The sequence below is a fragment of the Anolis carolinensis genome, unplaced genomic scaffold, assembly GCF_035594765.1.
Source record: "Anolis carolinensis isolate JA03-04 unplaced genomic scaffold, rAnoCar3.1.pri scaffold_18, whole genome shotgun sequence".
Lineage (NCBI taxonomy): Eukaryota > Metazoa > Chordata > Lepidosauria > Squamata > Dactyloidae > Anolis > Anolis carolinensis.
Window position 1 is genome coordinate 4,883,705 of NW_026943828.1, and position 17,734 is coordinate 4,901,438.

The following is a 17,734-nucleotide window of genomic DNA, read 5'->3' on the forward strand; positions in this document are numbered from 1 at the left end:
AAAGGCACTGTGCCGTCCGCCGGACAATAAAAAACTATAAAACTGAAACGTGCTGTCCTTTATCCGGGCGAACTGCAAATCCCTATAAGCTGTCCTATAGATATTGAACGACTGAGTCTGGATAACTTCAAAAAAGGATGTTTATTCATACAAGGTTGCAAACCTGGCACAGATCTTAAAGTTGCAGAAAATGAAACAAATTTCTATAGGTTTTAGTCACAGAATTATCCCTGGTTCCAGAAGGCAAAAGTGATTATAAAACCACTATACCCTAATCACGCTGCCTATATTAGAAGGAGAAACTCTTTCCTTCCCTATCTTTACAGCAAAGATTAGTTCTAGAAGCGATGGAATAAATCTGCTCCTCTAACTAGATTTCCTATTCCAGATCAGTATAATTCAATACTTATCTAATTTGGATAGGCTTAGATTGGCCTGGTTTTGAGGATGATTTGTCCCAGTTAGCCTTGCACAGCTCCAGCACGTTGGAAGACTATAGCCAGAATGAATCTCTAAAATGGAGACTAGACCCTGGTAAAAAGGGCGGTCCTAAGATGTTGTACTCTTTGACCAATCATTGCAAAGAAAACTGCAGCCAGCTCTTGCAGACTCCAAGTCACTTTTCCTGGGCTTTTGCAGCCAGAGGCTGAAACAAAATGTAAAGGCAAACCATCGTCCTGGGGGACGGAACACTCCCCGCTTAAATTCCCAGGATGTGGGAATTTACCACTCAAAAACATACAAACACCTTTGTATACACAATAAAACAGTATAAAACTTACACACTTTGGACAAGCAACACGAGATTGCTGGTTGGTCGGTCTAGGACAGACGTTTTGTCCTTACTATGAGTCTTTATCTGAACTTTCCTAACCTTACCGTCAGGGCAAGGAAAGGTCTTTAGTATAATGCCCATAGGCCAGGCATGGCGGGGCAAGTCTTTGTCCTTTAGCAACACAAGGTTTCCCACCTTGACATTGTCCTTTGGGGTTTGCTAGAGTCTTCTGGTTTGAAGCTGGCTTAAGTATTCGGCCTTCCACCTCTTCCAGAAGTGGTTGGCTAAGATCTGCACATGCAAAATTGGTGCCGCAGTCCGACCAATTTGTCTTAATTGGCCCTCTGAGGGCTATGAACCTTTTCAAGGCATTTACGAATGATGAAGTGTCCATTCCCTCTGCAACCTCTATATGGACAGCTCGTACTGACAAACAAGTAAACAAAACCGCACATCTTTTGTTATTTACAACACCACTGGTTTTTCTTGTAACAATTTCCCAAGGACCAAACACATTGATTCCCACATGGGAAAAGGGTGGGTCTGTCAAAGTCCTATCCTGAGGTAGTTCTGCTATTAACCGATTTTGACAGTTTCGCCTAAGGCGCCTGCATTTAACACATTTGAAAATACAACTGTTGACCAACCTTTTGGCATTAACTACCCACAGACCTTCGTTTCTAAGGGCTGCCTCAGTTAGAGTTCTACCCTGATGATGGATCCTTTTCTTTAGGGACCAGAGTCTTTTCCCTACCACGTGTCTATCGTTTGGCGAAGTGGGCTTATCTGACTTAAAGGGCAAAGGAGCTACCCAATTTCCCTCTGTACTTCGTGAGACTTGAGCATTCATACTGTCCAAGAACCTTTGCTCACCTTTCGAGAGCGCTGTGGCTTCATCTCTCTCAGAGACTTTGAAGGTGGAGGAATACTCTGGAGTTATTCCTTGGCAGTAGACTGAGATGTGACTTAGGCAACTGCGCACAAGTGTAGGACGTCCACCTTTAAGCACGTGTGCTTGATTGGAGTCCAACGACGATGGTGGGTGCATCCTGTCTATGCACACTGGGCCTGTAACTGTCCAGCCTAGTGGTAGCAGCTGAGCAATGGGCGCCCCTGGAGGTCCCTTAACTTGGTCGTTCACATAGAACAAGTTCGGACAGTCCGCACCAAGCAGAAGGGCAATGTCCACATCTGGACGGAAAGCAGGTATGGCATTCTTTAATCGTCGCAAATGTGGATGAGCCTCCACAACTTCTCTAGTTACAATTTGTTTTTTGTTCCGAGGGATGGAGGAACACTCAATCAGGTCTGGCAACTTGAACTGTCTCTTCTGGTCGCAAGAGGAGACAACAAAGCCAGATGCTATGCGACCCTGCAACTTCTTTTTTCCTGCACACGTAGTCATAGTGTAGTCGACCATCTTGGTTTTAAGGTCAAACATGCGGAAGAACTCTGGAGTAGCCAGGGAGGCATCGCTCTGTGAATCTAGGGCCACATAGAGTCTCTTTTTAAGCCAAGGGCTCTTGGATGGATATACATCCGCTAGGCAGATAGGATGACAAACTCTGTACTGGTGCGAGTCAGAACACAGCTCTGTACAGGCGACTGCTGAAACCTCCACCTGCATCTCTGGTACGACTGGCTTGTCGGTGTCTTCGACTGCTGACTTTTCTTTTGGTGAAACGTTCCCTTTGGGGTGGGAGATGACACTGGAGTTGTGCATTGCGGTGCAATGCTTGAGGCTGTTGCATTTCTCACACTTGACGTTTTCTTTGCAGTTGGACGCAAAGTGTGGAGTTGCTCCACAGCATCTAAAGCAGATTCCCTGCTTTTGAACTAGCTGTTGCCTTTCTTTGTATGACTTTCTACTAAACTCCCTGCAGTTGGCCAAGCTGTGAGGCTTTTGGTGGATAGGGCAAAGCACCTCCTTTACTTCTGACCTGGTTTTGTCAGTCTTGTGTTGAGTTTCGACTGCCTTTACGCTGACAGGTCTATTGGCCTCTCTAGGTGGTTTCTTGTCCACTTCAGGCGCCTTCCCTGTATGGATCCCTTGATATAAGGTGGGCAGGCCCGTCTGTGGATCATTCCTTTCCCTGGCCGCTCTGGTGATGAACTGGACCAGATGGGAAAACGGTGGGTACGCCTGAGAATGGGCCTCCTTGTAGTTAAAAACCTGTTTCCCCCAGTCTTCCTGCAGGGCAAAGGGAAGTTTGTCCAGAATCTGCCGCTGGGACAGATGCTGATCGAGGCACTGCAGTCCAGGCAACTCTGGATTCTCCTTGGCCGACTCTAACTCTGCAAGAAGATCACTGAGGTCCCACAAGAGCTTGCAGTCCTTGAGCTTTAAGGTTGGGAACCTTTGCAGCTTGTCCATTAGAGATGCTTCAATCTCCGTGCTAGCTCCATACCGCTGATGTAATCTGTCCCAGGCCTTTTCCAAGGCTTTGTCGGGATCAGCTACATGGGCTGAATATATTCTCTTAACTTGAGAAGATGATGCTGGACCCAACCAGGCGCCTAGCAGGGTCAGCTCTTCTTCAGGCAACAACTTTAAGTCTCTAATTGCCCTCTTGAAGGTAACCTTCCAGAGAAGGAACTCTTCAGGCTTGTCTGAAAACTTTTCGACACCCTTGTCCTTAAGATCTCTTCTGGGGCTTCTGATGATGGAGACAAGCTGGGACTCTGGCGTCGAAGGGAACAAGTGTGGCGTTGGCTGCTGTGGGGAGAAATCCCACCATACTCCTTGCGTCGACCTTTGGTCTTTTGGAGGGATGACATCGTCTGTAGACGGACAGATGGTTCCTTTTGGACTTGCTTGTAGGGCCCAATTGGTGATAGGCTTTGATGGTTTGGCTGACTGCTCGGGAATCTTAGTAGGAGGCACAGGCAAACTGAGCAAAGAGGAGCTCCCCGCTATGACGCTTTGAACTTCCGGCAGCCCGAAGGCAACTTTAGGGCCCTGTTCTGACCGAATGGAGAAGTCTTCATGTTCCTCGTCAGAAAGCTGGCTGTTTAAACTATTAAGGTGCACAAGCACCTTGGAGGAAGGGTCCTGCATTGGCAACTGACTTACATTTTCTTCTGTGAGTTGCCCACTTAGGACCTTGGCCAAAGTCTCAGCTTTTACCTTTTTGGCAGTAGCATCCATCCTTATTCTAAGCATTTCTATTTCACATTGCCTTTGGGCCTGTTCTATTTGGAGTCGCTGTTCCTCCTCTTTAAGGTGGAAAGTGTGGTCAGCTGCTTTTGCATCAGCTTCCGCCTCCGCAACCTTGCTCTGTAGCTCCAGACGTGCAGCCTCCTTAATGTGCAAGGCAGCTAGGGAAGAGATGGCACTCCCAGCAGCAGAAGACTTGCTAGAGTGGCTGTGTTTAGACGATGCACGCTCCCTTAGTTTAGATACCTGGCTAGACCGGTTGGACTTAAGACTAAGTGCCACAGCAGGTGATTTTAAAAGATTGGTCTCATGGCTGCATAAGGAAGCTAGGATTGCCCTCACCCTATTTTCTTTCTCATTAGTGTCAGCTAAAACACTCACTATTTCTAACTCTGAATCCTTGGCGTTAATGCGCTCGAGGACCTGGACTATCTTAGACACTAAACCCCTCCAAAGACCGAAGGTCTCTTCGAGGTCTGTCTGTAATATGGATGGCACCCTTGTAATACCCAAGCTCTCTATTCTGCCCATCAATGTTGTGATGCGCTCCCATGCCGAACCTAACCTCACATGGAGGAACTCCTTTTCGTCTATTAGATGGGCTAGCATTTTGGCTGAAGGGTGCTTTATCCTTTGGGGCCTTTCATTCCTACTTTCAGCCTCAGGAGGAGATATACCATCTGTATCATCTTGAAATTGCATAGACATTATATATTCTTAGTAGCAAGTAAATTTACAACAAAGGCAAATGCAATATACCTGCAAGTAAATTTACAATAAAAGCAAATGCAATATATAATACAATGCACAACACTTAACCATAGCAATATATATCACTAAGTAACTATACTTTACAAAGATTGTGACCTTTGGCGCCAGACTTTGGTGGGCAAGCTGCAAAATGCCAACTGACAGCAACTTGCCACTTGATACCTCCCTTGCCCGAGTGACGTAAACTGCCAAAATGGCGACTTCGCCAAATTTTCAAGCACCTTGTGCTCCGCGGCTCGAGGCCTGCCGCCGAAGGAGCACCGAGGCTGGCTTTGGAAAGGAGGAGAGAAGAGACGCCTCCTCCCCGCTGTGAAGGGAGGTCACCACCGCAGGACGATGAGGCAGGTCACCACCGCAGGATGATGAGACAGGTCACCGCCGCAGGTCAATGAGGCAGGTCACCGCCGCAGGTCAATGAGGCAGGTCACCACCGCAGGACGATGAGGCAGGTCACCACCGCCAGGCAATGAGGCAGGTCACCACCGCAGGACGATGAGGCAGGTCACCACCGCAGGACGATGAGGCAGGTCGAAGCCGGCCGAGTGTTCCGGCCGAACTCGCAGCAGCGTTGCCAGGCCTGTCCAGGTTCTAGCCTGGTTCTGGTGGGCTTCACGCCTCAGAGCCAGCCAAAGAACTGTCGCTGGTGCTCCGCGGCTCGAGGTCTACCGCCGAGGGAGCCCTGGACGTTGCTGGGAACTGCACAGCCTGTGCAAACCCAGAAAGCCACTGGGCCACGTGCGCACACGCGAGCCAAATAGCAAGGAAATAGAGCCCCACTATTTGACTCCTTCAGGTCTGAGAGCGGGCTCCACTGCCTCAGACGCTGGTAGAGTCTTTAGGTATGCAGACTGAGCTCAGGCGGAAAAGCCGCGGCCTAAACTAAACTTCCTAAACTATAAAAAACTATAAGCCGTGCAAGCTAGCTCAAGCGGAAAAACCGCTGATCTGCCTCAAAACTGTGCCGTCCGCCGGACAATAAAAAACTATAAAACTGAAACGTGCTGTCCTTTATCCGGGCGAACTGCAAATCCCTATAAGCTGTCCTATAGATATTGAACGACTGAGTCTGGATAACTTCAAAAAAGGATGTTTATTCATACAAGGTTGCAAACCTGGCACAGATCTTAAAGTTGCAGAAAATGAAACAAATTTCTATAGGTTTTAGTCACAGAATTATCCCTGGTTCCAGAAGGCAAAAGTGATTATAAAACCACTATACCCTAATCACGCTGCCTATATTAGAAGGAGAAACTCTTTCCTTCCCTATCTTTACAGCAAAGATTAGTTCTAGAAGCGATGGAATAAATCTGCTCCTCTAACTAGATTTCCTATTCCAGATCAGTATAATTCAATACTTATCTAATTTGGATAGGCTTAGATTGGCCTGGTTTTGAGGATGATTTGTCCCAGTTAGCCTTGCACAGCTCCAGCACGTTGGAAGACTATAGCCAGAATGAATCTCTAAAATGGAGACTAGACCCTGGTAAAAAGGGCGGTCCTAAGATGTTGTACTCTTTGACCAATCATTGCAAAGAAAACTGCAGCCAGCTCTTGCAGACTCCAAGTCACTTTTCCTGGGCTTTTGCAGCCAGAGGCTGAAACAAAATGTAAAGGCAAACCATCGTCCTGGGGGACGGAACAGGCACATTGGAACAAACAAGATTTTAGGTCTTTACAAAAAGTGGGAAGGGTGGGCGCTAGTCACAGGAATGTGTGGGCTGGGCAGGAGAGGGTTCAAAGGGTTCAAAGGTCTTTCCGCATGGAAACCCCTTTTCTCTCCCTCCCTCCCTCCCTCCCTCCCTCCCTCCCTCCCTTCCTTCCTTCCTTCCTTCCTTCCTTCCTTCCTTCATAGAATAGTAGAGTTGGAAGAGACCACATGGGCCATCCAGTCCAACCCCCTGCTAAGAAGCAGGAAATCGCATTCAAAGCACCCCCGACAGATGGCCATCCAGCCTCTGCTTAAAAGCCTCCAAAGAAGGAGCCTCCACCACGGCCCCGGGGAGAGAGTTCCACTGTCGAACAGCTCTCACAGTGAGGAAGTTCTTCCTGATGTTCAGGTGGAATCTCCTTTCCTGTAGTTTGAAGCCATTGTTCCATTGTGTCCTAGTCTGCAGGGCAGCAGAAAACAAGCTCCCTCCCTCCTCCCTATGACTTCCCTTCACGTATTTGTACATGGCTCTCATGTCTCCTCTCAGCCTTCTCTTCTGCAGGCTAAACATGCCCAGCTCTTTAAGCCGCTCCTCATAGGGCTTGTTCCCCAGACCCTTAATCATTTTAGTCGCCCTCCTCTGGACGCTTTCCAGCTTGGCAACATCTCCCTTCAACTGTGGTGCCCAAAATTGGACACAGTATTCCAGGTGTGGTCTGACCAAGGCAGAGTAGAGGGGGAGCAGGACTTCCCTGGATCTAGACACTATTCCCCTATTGATGCAGGCCAGAATCCCATTGGCTTTTTTAGCAGCCGCATCACATTGTTGGCTCATGTTTAACTTGTTGTCCACAAGGACTCCAAGGTCTTTTTCGCACACACTGCTGTCAAGCCAGGCGTCCCCCATTTTGTATCTTTGATTTCCATTTTTTCTGCCGAAGTGAAGTATCTTGCATTTGTCCCTGTTGAACTTCATTTTGTTAGTTTTGGCCCATCTCTCTAGTCTGTCAAGATCGTTTTGAATTCTGCTCCTGTCTTCTGGAGTGTTAGCTATCCCTCCGAGTTTGGTGTCATCTGCAAACTTGATGATCGTGCCTTCTAACCCTTCGTCTAAGTCGTTAATAAAGATGTTGAACAGAACCGGGCCCAGGACGGAGCCCTGCGGCACTCCACTTGTCACTTCTTTCCATGATGAAGACGACGCATTGGTGAGCACCCTTTGGGTTCGTTCGCTTAGCCAATTACAGATCCACCTAACCGTAGTTTTGTCTAGCCCACATTTTACTAGTTTGTTTGCCAGAAGGTCATGGGGGACTTTGTCGAAGGCCTTACTGAAATCCAGGTACGCTACATCCACAGCATTCCCTGTATCGACCCAACTCGTAACTCTATCGAAAAAAGAGATCAGATTAGTCTGGCATGACTTGTTTTTGGTAAATCCGTGTTGACTATTAGCAATGACCGCATTTGTTTCTAAGTGTTCGCAGACCACTTCCTTGATGATCTTTTCCAGAATTTTGCCTGGTATTGATGTGAGGCTGACCGGACGGTAATTGTTTGGGTCGTTCTTTTTTCCCTTCTTGAAGATAGGGACCACATTCGCCCTCCTCCAATCTGCTGGGACTTCTCCTGTTCTCCAAGAACTCTCGAAGATAATTGCCAGTGGTTCTGAAATAACTTCCGCTAGTTCCTTCAGTACTCTTGTGTGTAGCTGATCTGGCCCTGGGGACTTGAATTCGTTTAGAGAGGCCAAGTGTTCCTGGACAACTTGTTTCCCTATTTGGGGTTGGATTTCCCCCAATCCTTCGTCCATTCCGTGTTGCTGAGGTTGAAGATGGCTTTCTTTTTCTGAGAAGACCGAGGCAAAGAAGGCATTAAGTAGTTCTGCCTTTTCCCTGTCCCCTGTCGCCATCACCCCATCTTCTCCTTGCAATGGCCCTATCGCCTCCTTTTTCTTCCTTTTTCTACCAACGTAAGCAAAAAAGCCTTTTTTGTTGTTTTTTATGTCCCTGGCAAGCCTGAGCTCATTTTCCGCTTTAGCCTTGCGAACCTTTTCCCTACAGGTGTTGGCTATACGTTTGAATTCTTCTTTGGTGATTTCTCCCCTTTTCCACTTCTTGTGCATGTCACTTTTGAGCTTTAGCTCAGTTAGAAGTTCTTTGGACATCCATTCTGGCTTCTTTGCACTTGTCTTATTTTTCTTCTTTGTTGGCACTGTTTGCATTTGCGCCTTGAGTATTTCACTTTTGAAAAACTCCCATCCATCCTTAACTCCCTTGTTTTTTAATGTCGGCGTCCATGGAATGCCGCTCAGTAATTCCTTCATTTTTTGGAAGTCAGCTCTCTTAAAGTCCAGAATGCGTGTTTGACTTGTCTTAGTTTCAGCATTCCTTTGTATTGCAAACTGCAGGAGCACATGGTCACTTGCCCCTAAGGATCCAACCACTTCAACTGTGTTGATCAGGTCTTCCACATTTGTTAAGATTAGATCAAGAGTTGCTGATCCCCTTGTTGCCTCTTCTACCTTCTGGACCATAAAATTATCTGCAAGGCAAGTGAGGAATTTGTTGGACTTTGTACTCTTGGCTGAGTTTGTTTTCCAGCAGATATCGGGATAATTGAAATCGCCCATGACTACTATATCTCTTCTTTGTGCTTGTTTGGTCAGCTGTTGACAGAAGGCTTCATCAAGTCCTTCAGGACTCGGAGGTCTGTAGTAGACACCCACGACAAGATCTTTTTGAGTCCCGGTTCCCTTGATTCTTATCCAGATGCTTTCAAGCTGGTTTCCCGGATTACAGTCTTGCATTTCTTCCTTCCTTCCTTCCCTCCCTCTCAGGCTGCCCTGTTCCCTCCTCTCTCTTCTCCACCTCTTCCTCCTTCTCCTTTGGGCCGGGATCACAGGGGTGGGGAGGGCCAGAAGCTTCCTTGGGGCAACAAGGCTGCAGTTGAGGGAGGGCAAGCTCATGCTTCACCACTGGCAGATGCGCTGAGGGAGAAGCACCCGGCTCCTCCTCCTTGTCAGCCACAACATGGCTTTGAATTAGCCAGTTAGGAATGCAGGTCCTTGTTAGTTTGGAAGAATCATTTGGGAAATGTGGCCGGAGTGACCCTTTGAGATGCTGAGGAAGCAGAGTGGGGAGTCCCTGTGGCAGGGGAGATAATGACGTAATCAATAAAGAAATCCTTGTTCCTTTGAGCATTTAGCACAATGCTGGTAATTCACGGAAACCCAGGATCCAGAATATGTTACACCCTTGAATGTGGGAAGGAGTTCTGCCTGCCTGCCTGCCTTCTGTTCCTTTAACCACGTTTGGGTCTGACCCAATGAAATGGGTGTGGCCCTCCAATATTGGGAAAGGGTTCAGTTCCTTCCTTCCATGATTCCTTCCTTCTCTTATCCTGTCCTTCTGTGTTTCCTCCCTTCCTTCCATCTTTCCTTTCTTCTTTCCCTTTTTGCTTTGTTTACCTTGAGCCAGAGGTATGCGGCTTCATGTCTAACCTTTGGCTTCTTCTTTCTTGACCAGGACGTGAGAGTTCTCTGGAGCCACCCCTGCCGTGATGGGAAACGAACCAGCTTCTAGTCGATATTAAGGAATTTGGAAACCAAAGTGCAGAAAGGAAACCAGTCCTCTAGGAAAAAGGATTCCTCTCAAGGGGCTGATCCTGCTGAATTCCTACATTCACTTTGGATTATAGAGTAGAACCGTAGAGTCGGAAGAGACTGCGTGAGGCACCCAGTCCAGGCCTCTGCCGTGCAAGAGAAGCGCAAAGTACCCCTGACAGATGAGCATCAGGCCTCTGTTTAAAGGATTCCAAAGGAGCCTCCACTACATTTTGAGGCAGAGAGTTCCACCGCTGAACAGCTCTTACAGTCAGGAAGTTCTTCTTAATGTTCAGATGGAATCTACTTTCCTGTAATTTGAACCCAGTGCTGTGAGTAATCAGAAAGGGAAAAACAAGAATCAAGTGTCCATATTGGAATTAAATGTACATAGCACATAACTCTGTTGACATGGAGGAGAAAGCATATAAATGTATTGCATGTGGAAAGAGCTTCTCTCATAATTCAAATCTACATAGACATCAAAGGACTCACACTGGGGAGAAACCCTATAACTGCCTGGAGTGTGGACAGAGCTTCGCTGATAGTTCAGCACTACGTAGACATCAAAGGACTCACACTGGGGAGAAACCCTATAACTGCCTGGAGTGTGGACAGAGCTTTTCTCATAGTACAGGACTACATTCACATCAAAGGACTCACATTGGGGAGAAACCCTATAACTGCCTGGAGTGTGGACAGAGCTTCACTCGTAGTTCAGGACTACGTTCACATCAAAGGACTCACACTGGGGAGAAACCCTATAACTGCCTGGAGTGTGGACAGAGCTTTACTCATAGTTCAGGACTACGTTCCCATCAAAGGACTCACACTGGGGAGAAACCCTATAAATGCCTGGAGTGTGGACAGAGCTTTACTCATAGTTCAGGACTACGTTCACATCAAAGGACTCACACTGGGGAGAAACCCTATAACTGCCTGGAGTGTGGACAGAGCTTCGCTCGTAGTTCAGGACTACGTTCACATCAAAGGACTCACACTGGGGAGAAACCCTATAAATGCCTGGAGTGTGGACAGAGCTTCACTCGTAGTTCAGGACTACGTTCACATCAAAAGACTCACACTGGGGAGAAACCCTATAACTGCCTGGAGTGTGGACAGAGCTTTTCTCATAGTACAGGACTACATTCACATCAAAGGACTCACATTGGGGAGAAACCCTATAACTGCCTGGAGTGTGGACAGAGCTTCACTCGTAGTTCAGGACTACGTTCACATCAAAGGACTCACACTGGGGAGAAACCCTATAACTGCCTGGAGTGTGGACAGAGCTTCGCTCGTAGTTCAGGACTACGTTCACATCAAAGGACTCATGCTGGGGAGAAACCCTATAAATGCCTGGAGTGTGGACAGAGCTTCACTCGTAGTTCAGGACTACGTTCACATCAAAAGACTCACACTGGGGAGAAACCCTATAACTGCCTGGAGTGTGGACAGAGCTTCACTCGTAGTTCAGGACTACGTTCACATCAAAGGACTCACACTGGGGAGAAACCCTATAACTGCCTGGAGTGTGAACAGAGCTTCGCTCGTAGTTCAGGACTACGTTCACATCAAAGGACTCATGCTGGGGAGAAACTCTATAAATGCCTGGAGTGTGGACAGAGCTTCGCTGATAGTTCAGCACTACGTAGACATCAAAGGACTCACACTGGGGAGAAACCCTATAAATGCCTGGAGTGTGGACAGAGCTTCATTCAGAGTTCAAGCCTACGTTCCCATCAAAGGACCCACACTGGAGAGAAACCCTATAAATGTCTGGAGTGTGGACAGAGATTTACTCGGAGTGGAACTCTACGTAAACATCAAAGGACTCACACTGGGGAGAAACCGTAGAAATGCATGGAGTGTGGACAGAGCCTTTCACGGAATAACATTATACATAGACATCACATAGTACACTCTGGAGAGAATGGTGTTAATTGACACCAGAGTGTCATTTTAAAATGTACAAAAGGAACTCTTGCAAATTTTGGAAATTCAACCTCATAGTTGGGACATTTCCTCACATGTGGTGTATTGTAGAAAGATTGAACTAAAATATGTTCCATTCTGGAAGTAAGCAAGGTTAAATGAAACTAGAGTTTTATATGTTGAGAATGTTGGATGATCAATTAGAATGAAAACATGGGTAGTTACTGTGATATACTAAAGTGTGTGTGTGTATATATATATTATTCTACTCCCTTTAGATAATATAGTCATATATACGGACTATATACGGACTATATTATATATAATATAGTCCGTATAGTAATATATATATATATATAAATAAAAGACTATACGGATAGATGGAAGGAATGTTTTAGTCCAAAGCAAAAAGAATGGCTCATGAAGACCTGCAAATTACCCAAAACAAAAAAACTGAGAACAACGTGGCCAAATGTCAGTTGTTATATTTATTAATGGTAAGAGTGTTATCAGAAGTGTGGTTATATTATATTATCTAAAGGGAGTAGAATAATGAGAGATAAAAATTAACAGATAGAATGAGGCCTTTAGGCACAAATCCCTTTCTGTTTTCTAGTTCAGTTGTGTGTCTATGTAGGTAATTGTTTCATTAATGTGTGTGTTTCTGATTTAGTTTGTATCTCATGTAGTAGTTAGTTTCATGTAGTTGAAACATTATATATAATTTCTGCCTTTTTGTATTCTTGCTTTTAATCTGTTTTTTATTTTTTTATTTGCAAAAAAGAAGGGGATTTATAAGGGTCAAAATGGCTGAAACTGGAGGGGTGGGTAGACCTGGTTTTAGCCCAAAATGGGGTTTAATGTTTAATCTAGAGCGCCTTTGAAGATCATTTCCTTCTTCGGTGTTGGTGGCATGGGTTTGGATTCCATTGTCTTCCTTCAGACATTATTATTCCTATTATGCTTTATACAACATGTATTCACTGCTTTGATCACCATCGATTCTTTTTCACTGCCTTGTCTATCCCGCAAACCCTTCCAGTGTGTTCTGTTGGTCATCAGGGTTGTGTGTGCTAAGTTTGGTCCACATCCGTCATTGGTGGGCTTCCGAATGCTCTCTGGATGCAGGGTGAACTACAACTCCCACGTTCTGTGTGCCAAGTTTGGTCGTCAGCTTCTTTTGTTCTGAACCCAAAGGGTTCCTGTTCTTTTGATGCCGAGTGTTCAGGGAAGAGTGAGTTCTTTTAGATGAATGAGGCTTTCAGAGACCACGTCTGGTCGCTTTGCTGGGAAATCGTACAAACATGTTCACACAAATGGGAAGGTTAGAAGATTTGGTTCATGCAGATTTTAAGTTAATAACCTTTAAAAATAGAAGATAAAATTTGGAAAGCACAGGATGGTGGAGCATCTGAGTTGGTTGAGCCTCAGTAACGGTGGAAGCCCAGTGATTTTATTTGATCTATCATGTCAGAAACTAATTGAGAGTACTCTTATAATGTATTTTAATAACACAAAGTTTTTGTTTTTTCGTGTCAGGAGCAACCTGAGTTGCTTCTGGAGTGAGAGAATTGGCCGTCTGCAACGACGTTGCCCAGGGGACGTTGCCCGGATGTTTTGGCATTTCACCATCCTTGTGGGAGGCTTCTCTCATTTCCCCGCATGGAGCTGGAGCTGATAGAGGGAGCTCATCCGCACTCTCCCCAGAAGCGACTCAAGCTGCTCCTGACACGGAAAATAAAATAACACAAAGTTAAAACTTGGCATGATACTAGATTTCCTTTGACTAGAAGGTGGCCGCTTGGAGTGCCTCTGGTGTCGCTGTGAGAAGGTCCCCTGTAACGGAAAGCCCTATTTTATTGGGGATTTTTGTCTATGTTATGTAATGTTGATTCAGTGGTCAAGGTGGGCAGGAGTTGGCTACTGCTGATTGGCTATGTGTCACCATGGTAACGTAGAAATGCAACTATTTCGAAGCTAGCACGAAAGGGGCGGAGCTAGCTGGATGAAAAAGGAGGGAATGTTTTAAAAAGAGTGAGTTAGTGAAGTTCTCTAGCCGGTGAGCTTGAAAGAAGATGTCTGAAGTCAGTTAGGTTTAAGTTTCCAGTGAGATAGAGCTGAGGAAAAGGAATACTGTTGAGACAAAGTTCCAGTCAAGTGGTTGATGTTACAGAATGAAAGATATTATCTATATTATGTACAAATGAAACGGAAGAAGTAAACCTTTGCAACCAGTTACGCTTTTTGGACTAAAAAAACCATAAATAAATCTTTGTTTTTAATAAAGACAGTGTTCCTGAGTGGTGAATTGCTCTACTTAGAGTCAGCAGAAGATTTGTCTCGTATGCTTCCCCTCCGTGTCACATCATCTCATACACGCACAGCACAGACTCAAGGGTTTCTAGCTGGCAGTGGCTGGGATCCTGAAAGAAAGTGGCTGGCTGACGGTTGCCCCAAACCCTCTCCTTCTTCAGGGGACTGATTTAGCTCTGCTAGGAAATGGATCAGTCTTTTGTGAGAAGATGGGCGAGTGAGGGAGTGTGAGTGAATATGTGTGTGTGAATGGATCTGCTTGGTGCCAGGACAGTGTATGATTTTTCGTGCTGAACAGAAGTTACAAGCATAGTGTTTACACCCAGATCTGGTGTCACCGGTATATTCTTCAGAGCCGTAGTCTCAAACGTAGAGATTGTTCAGCCTCCCCTCTTCTCCAAAGAAAGCACACTGCGTAGAAAAGGAAGCGGAAGGAAGGAAGGAAGGAAGAAGCTGAAAGAAGGAAAGGGTGAATCAAGGCTTCCAGAGCCACCCAAATATTTCTGAAGAAGAGCCCTTACTCAAGTCACTTACTTAGGGGATCCCTGGTTGTGCAAGCATGATGGCCTTTCAAGTGTAGTGGAATTCCCCCACAAACCTCTCCAGTATTTTCCTTTGGTCACGAGGGTTCTGTGTGCCAATTGTGGTCTAGATCCATTGTCAGTGGGGGTCACAGTGCTGTGTCTTGATGCAGAGTGAACTACAACTTCCACCATGTGGAGTCAGTCCCAAACTGTGGACCTGTGTCTTCAGGGGGAGTGTAACCCCATCTAGCGCAGGCTGTAACCCTATAACCGGATCGGCCTCTGACTGACCAGGCGGACCTCCGTCTTATCTAGATTCAGTTTCAGTTTATTCGCCCTCATCCAGACCGTCAGAGCTGCCAATCACCAGTCCAGGACCCGAGCAGCCTCCTGAACGGGAGGAGGAAAGGAGGAGCGGAGGTGGACGTTACCTGGGATCACATGACATTGAACTCCAGAACTCCGAATGATCTTTCCCTGCGGCTTCATGTAAATGTTAAACAACACGGGGACAAGACTGAACCCCACGGGACCCCACAAGAGAATGGCCGTGGGGCCGAGCAGGTGTCCCCCAGCAACGCCTTCTGAGAGCAACCTTCCAGGAAGGAAAACTGCCTCCAAACTCGATTCCCGTGAGGCATCCCAGAAGGAGACCGTGGTCTACGGTATGGAAGGCCGATGAGAGGCCCAGGAGAACCACCGGGGACACCCTCCCCCCGTCCAGTTCCCTGCTGAGATCATCTGCTGAGGAGACAAAGACTGATTCAGTTCCGTGACCCGTCCTAAAGCCAGACTGTGCCCGATCCAGACACTCAGTGTCTTCCAGGAACAACGGGAGTTGCGAGGCCACCACACGTTCCATGACTTTGCCCAAAAAGGGGAGATTGGAAACTGGCCGGAAGTTGACCAATTGAGTGGGGTCCAGGAATGGTTTGTCAACAGTGGTTTCATTACAGCTTTGTTTTAAGCCGGCTGGACTCTTGCCTTCTTGTAAGGAGGCCTTAACCACCACCACACAGTCCCCTTCGTCTCCACAAAGCAAAGCCAAAGGGGTCTTCAGGCCGGAAAAAAGCCATGTCATCGAGACTGAATCCTCAGGACTCCACGACACAATGGTTGCGGGGCCGAGAAGGTGTCCCCCAACAACACCCCCAGGAAGGGCCGGAGCCACTGCTAAACGGTGCCCCCAAGTCCCATTCCCACGAGGCATCCCAGAAGGAGACCGTGGTCTAAGGTATCGAAGGCCCCTGAGAGGTCCAAGAGAACAAGAGGGACACCCTCCCCCCGCCTAGGTCCCTCTGCTCCTCCCCTCCTCCCCACACGAGGAGCGAAGAAGACTCACCGGGATGTGGACCAAACCAGGCGACACAGGTACAGGCTGCAAAGGCAACGGGCAAGGAACAAGAACCGAGAGAGAGAGACAGAGACTGCCTTCCTTCCTTCCTGCTGTGAACGGGAAAGTGAGCTTCCCAAGGGAACGGCCTTCAGATGGAGGTGCTGCAGCGCATTACAAAGGTCTCCGTGGCGCCCCCTGCAGGCACGGAACAGCCATCCAGGGAGGGAGGGGGGAGGGAGGGAGGGAGGGAGGGAGAGCTCCCTTGATGGACAGGACCAGAGGAGGGGCAGGATGAGAATGCCATCATCATAATATATAATAATCATAATAATATAACATCAGAAAAAGAATACAATAATATATGATAAACATACAATAATTATATTATATCATAATTGTAATTTGACTTTGGTCAAAGCACAGGATCGTATATTTTGGCAAAGGGTAGATTTGCGTGAAGCCCAAAGGAGTGGATCGACATCAAATCGGATAGGATAATGATGATATTGTATTATATTATAATATTATAATGATCTTATCCTATCCAATTTGACATCAATAATATCATAATAAAGCAATAATCATGTGATAGTATAATAATTGTCATATATTATAATGACCTAAGAGCCCCGGTGGCGAAGTGTGTTAAAGCGCTGAGCTGCTGAACTTGCAGACCGAAAGGTCGCAGGTTCAAATCCGGGGAGTGGAGTGAGCTCCCATTGTCAGCTCCAGCTTCTGCCAACCTAGCAGTTCAAAAACATGCCAATGTGAGTAGATCAATAGGTACCACTTCAGGTAACGGCCCTCCCTGCAGTCATGCCAGTGGCCACATGACCATGGAGGTGTCTACGGACAACGCCGGCTCTTTGGCTTAGAAATGGAGATGAGCCCCAACCCCCAGAGTCAGACATAATAGTCCTGTTATAAAATTGAAATATATTATATTGTGAAATGAGGTAAATCTGTGGAAGGGAAGGGGGCTTGGCTGGGACCTCACGAAGGAAGGCTTTCCCATAGACGGTCACGGTGAGGTTATTCTATAATATAGGGCAGCATTATGATTATTATGTTATTGTGTTATTATATATTATTATTATTTTATTTATTATTTTATCATACTGTTATATTATTATTATATTATCAAATAATATTATAAAATAACTAGCTGTGCCCGGCCACGCGTTGCTGTGTCTGAGTCTGGTGGTGTTGGTCATTCTACATTAGGTTGTATTGATGCTGTGACCTCCACCCTTCTTTATACTCACATTAGTAGTAGTATTTGAAGTCTGTTACCTTCTTCAATTTTTGTGTTGATTGATAATTGCTTGAGATCCCTGTTGTCTTTGGTTTGTTGTTAGTTGTAATGTCTGATTCTGCTGAGTGCGGTTTATATTTTTATTGTGGTACAATAGTCTTTTTTTTTTTTGCCTGTGTAGGTGTTTATTATTATTGTTGTTGTAGTGATTATGAAGGTTGGATAAGTTAGATGCTACTGTATTGTTTTTTGGAGGCCCAGTTTAGCACTGACTGGCCTCTCAGCCTCAGTGCCTGGCTGTTTCTTGCCTGTGATGGTGTTGATTCTTATTGTTGTTGTTGTTGTCATTGTTATTATTGTAATTGTTTTTTTGGAGGCCAAGTGTGAATGTAGGGATTGGGGAGGTGGATGAGTTG

General features: G+C 46.3%; 2 protein-coding genes and 1 pseudogene across 2 annotated transcripts in view; all 3 read left to right on the top strand.

The window, feature by feature from the left end:
• The window catches only part of LOC107983718 (zinc finger protein 160-like), a 182,851-nt gene that overhangs the window by 135,484 nt on the left and 29,633 nt on the right, over positions 1 to 17,734 (top strand). The window lies entirely within an intron of this gene.
• The window catches only part of LOC134294639 (zinc finger protein 850-like), a 151,486-nt pseudogene that overhangs the window by 67,909 nt on the left and 65,843 nt on the right, over positions 1 to 17,734 (top strand).
• LOC134294656 (zinc finger protein 420-like) lies at positions 9,779 to 14,176 on the top strand. The gene has a single exon (XM_062966248.1). It carries the CDS (start codon positions 10,340 to 10,342, stop codon positions 11,810 to 11,812), a length of 1,473 nt encoding a protein of 490 aa, XP_062822318.1. The 5' UTR covers positions 9,779 to 10,339; the 3' UTR covers positions 11,813 to 14,176.

Coding starts and splice junctions, on each gene's coding strand:
- LOC134294656 (XM_062966248.1), top strand. CDS start 10,340: ATGTACATAGCACATAACTCTGTTGACATGGAGGAGAAAGCATATAAA.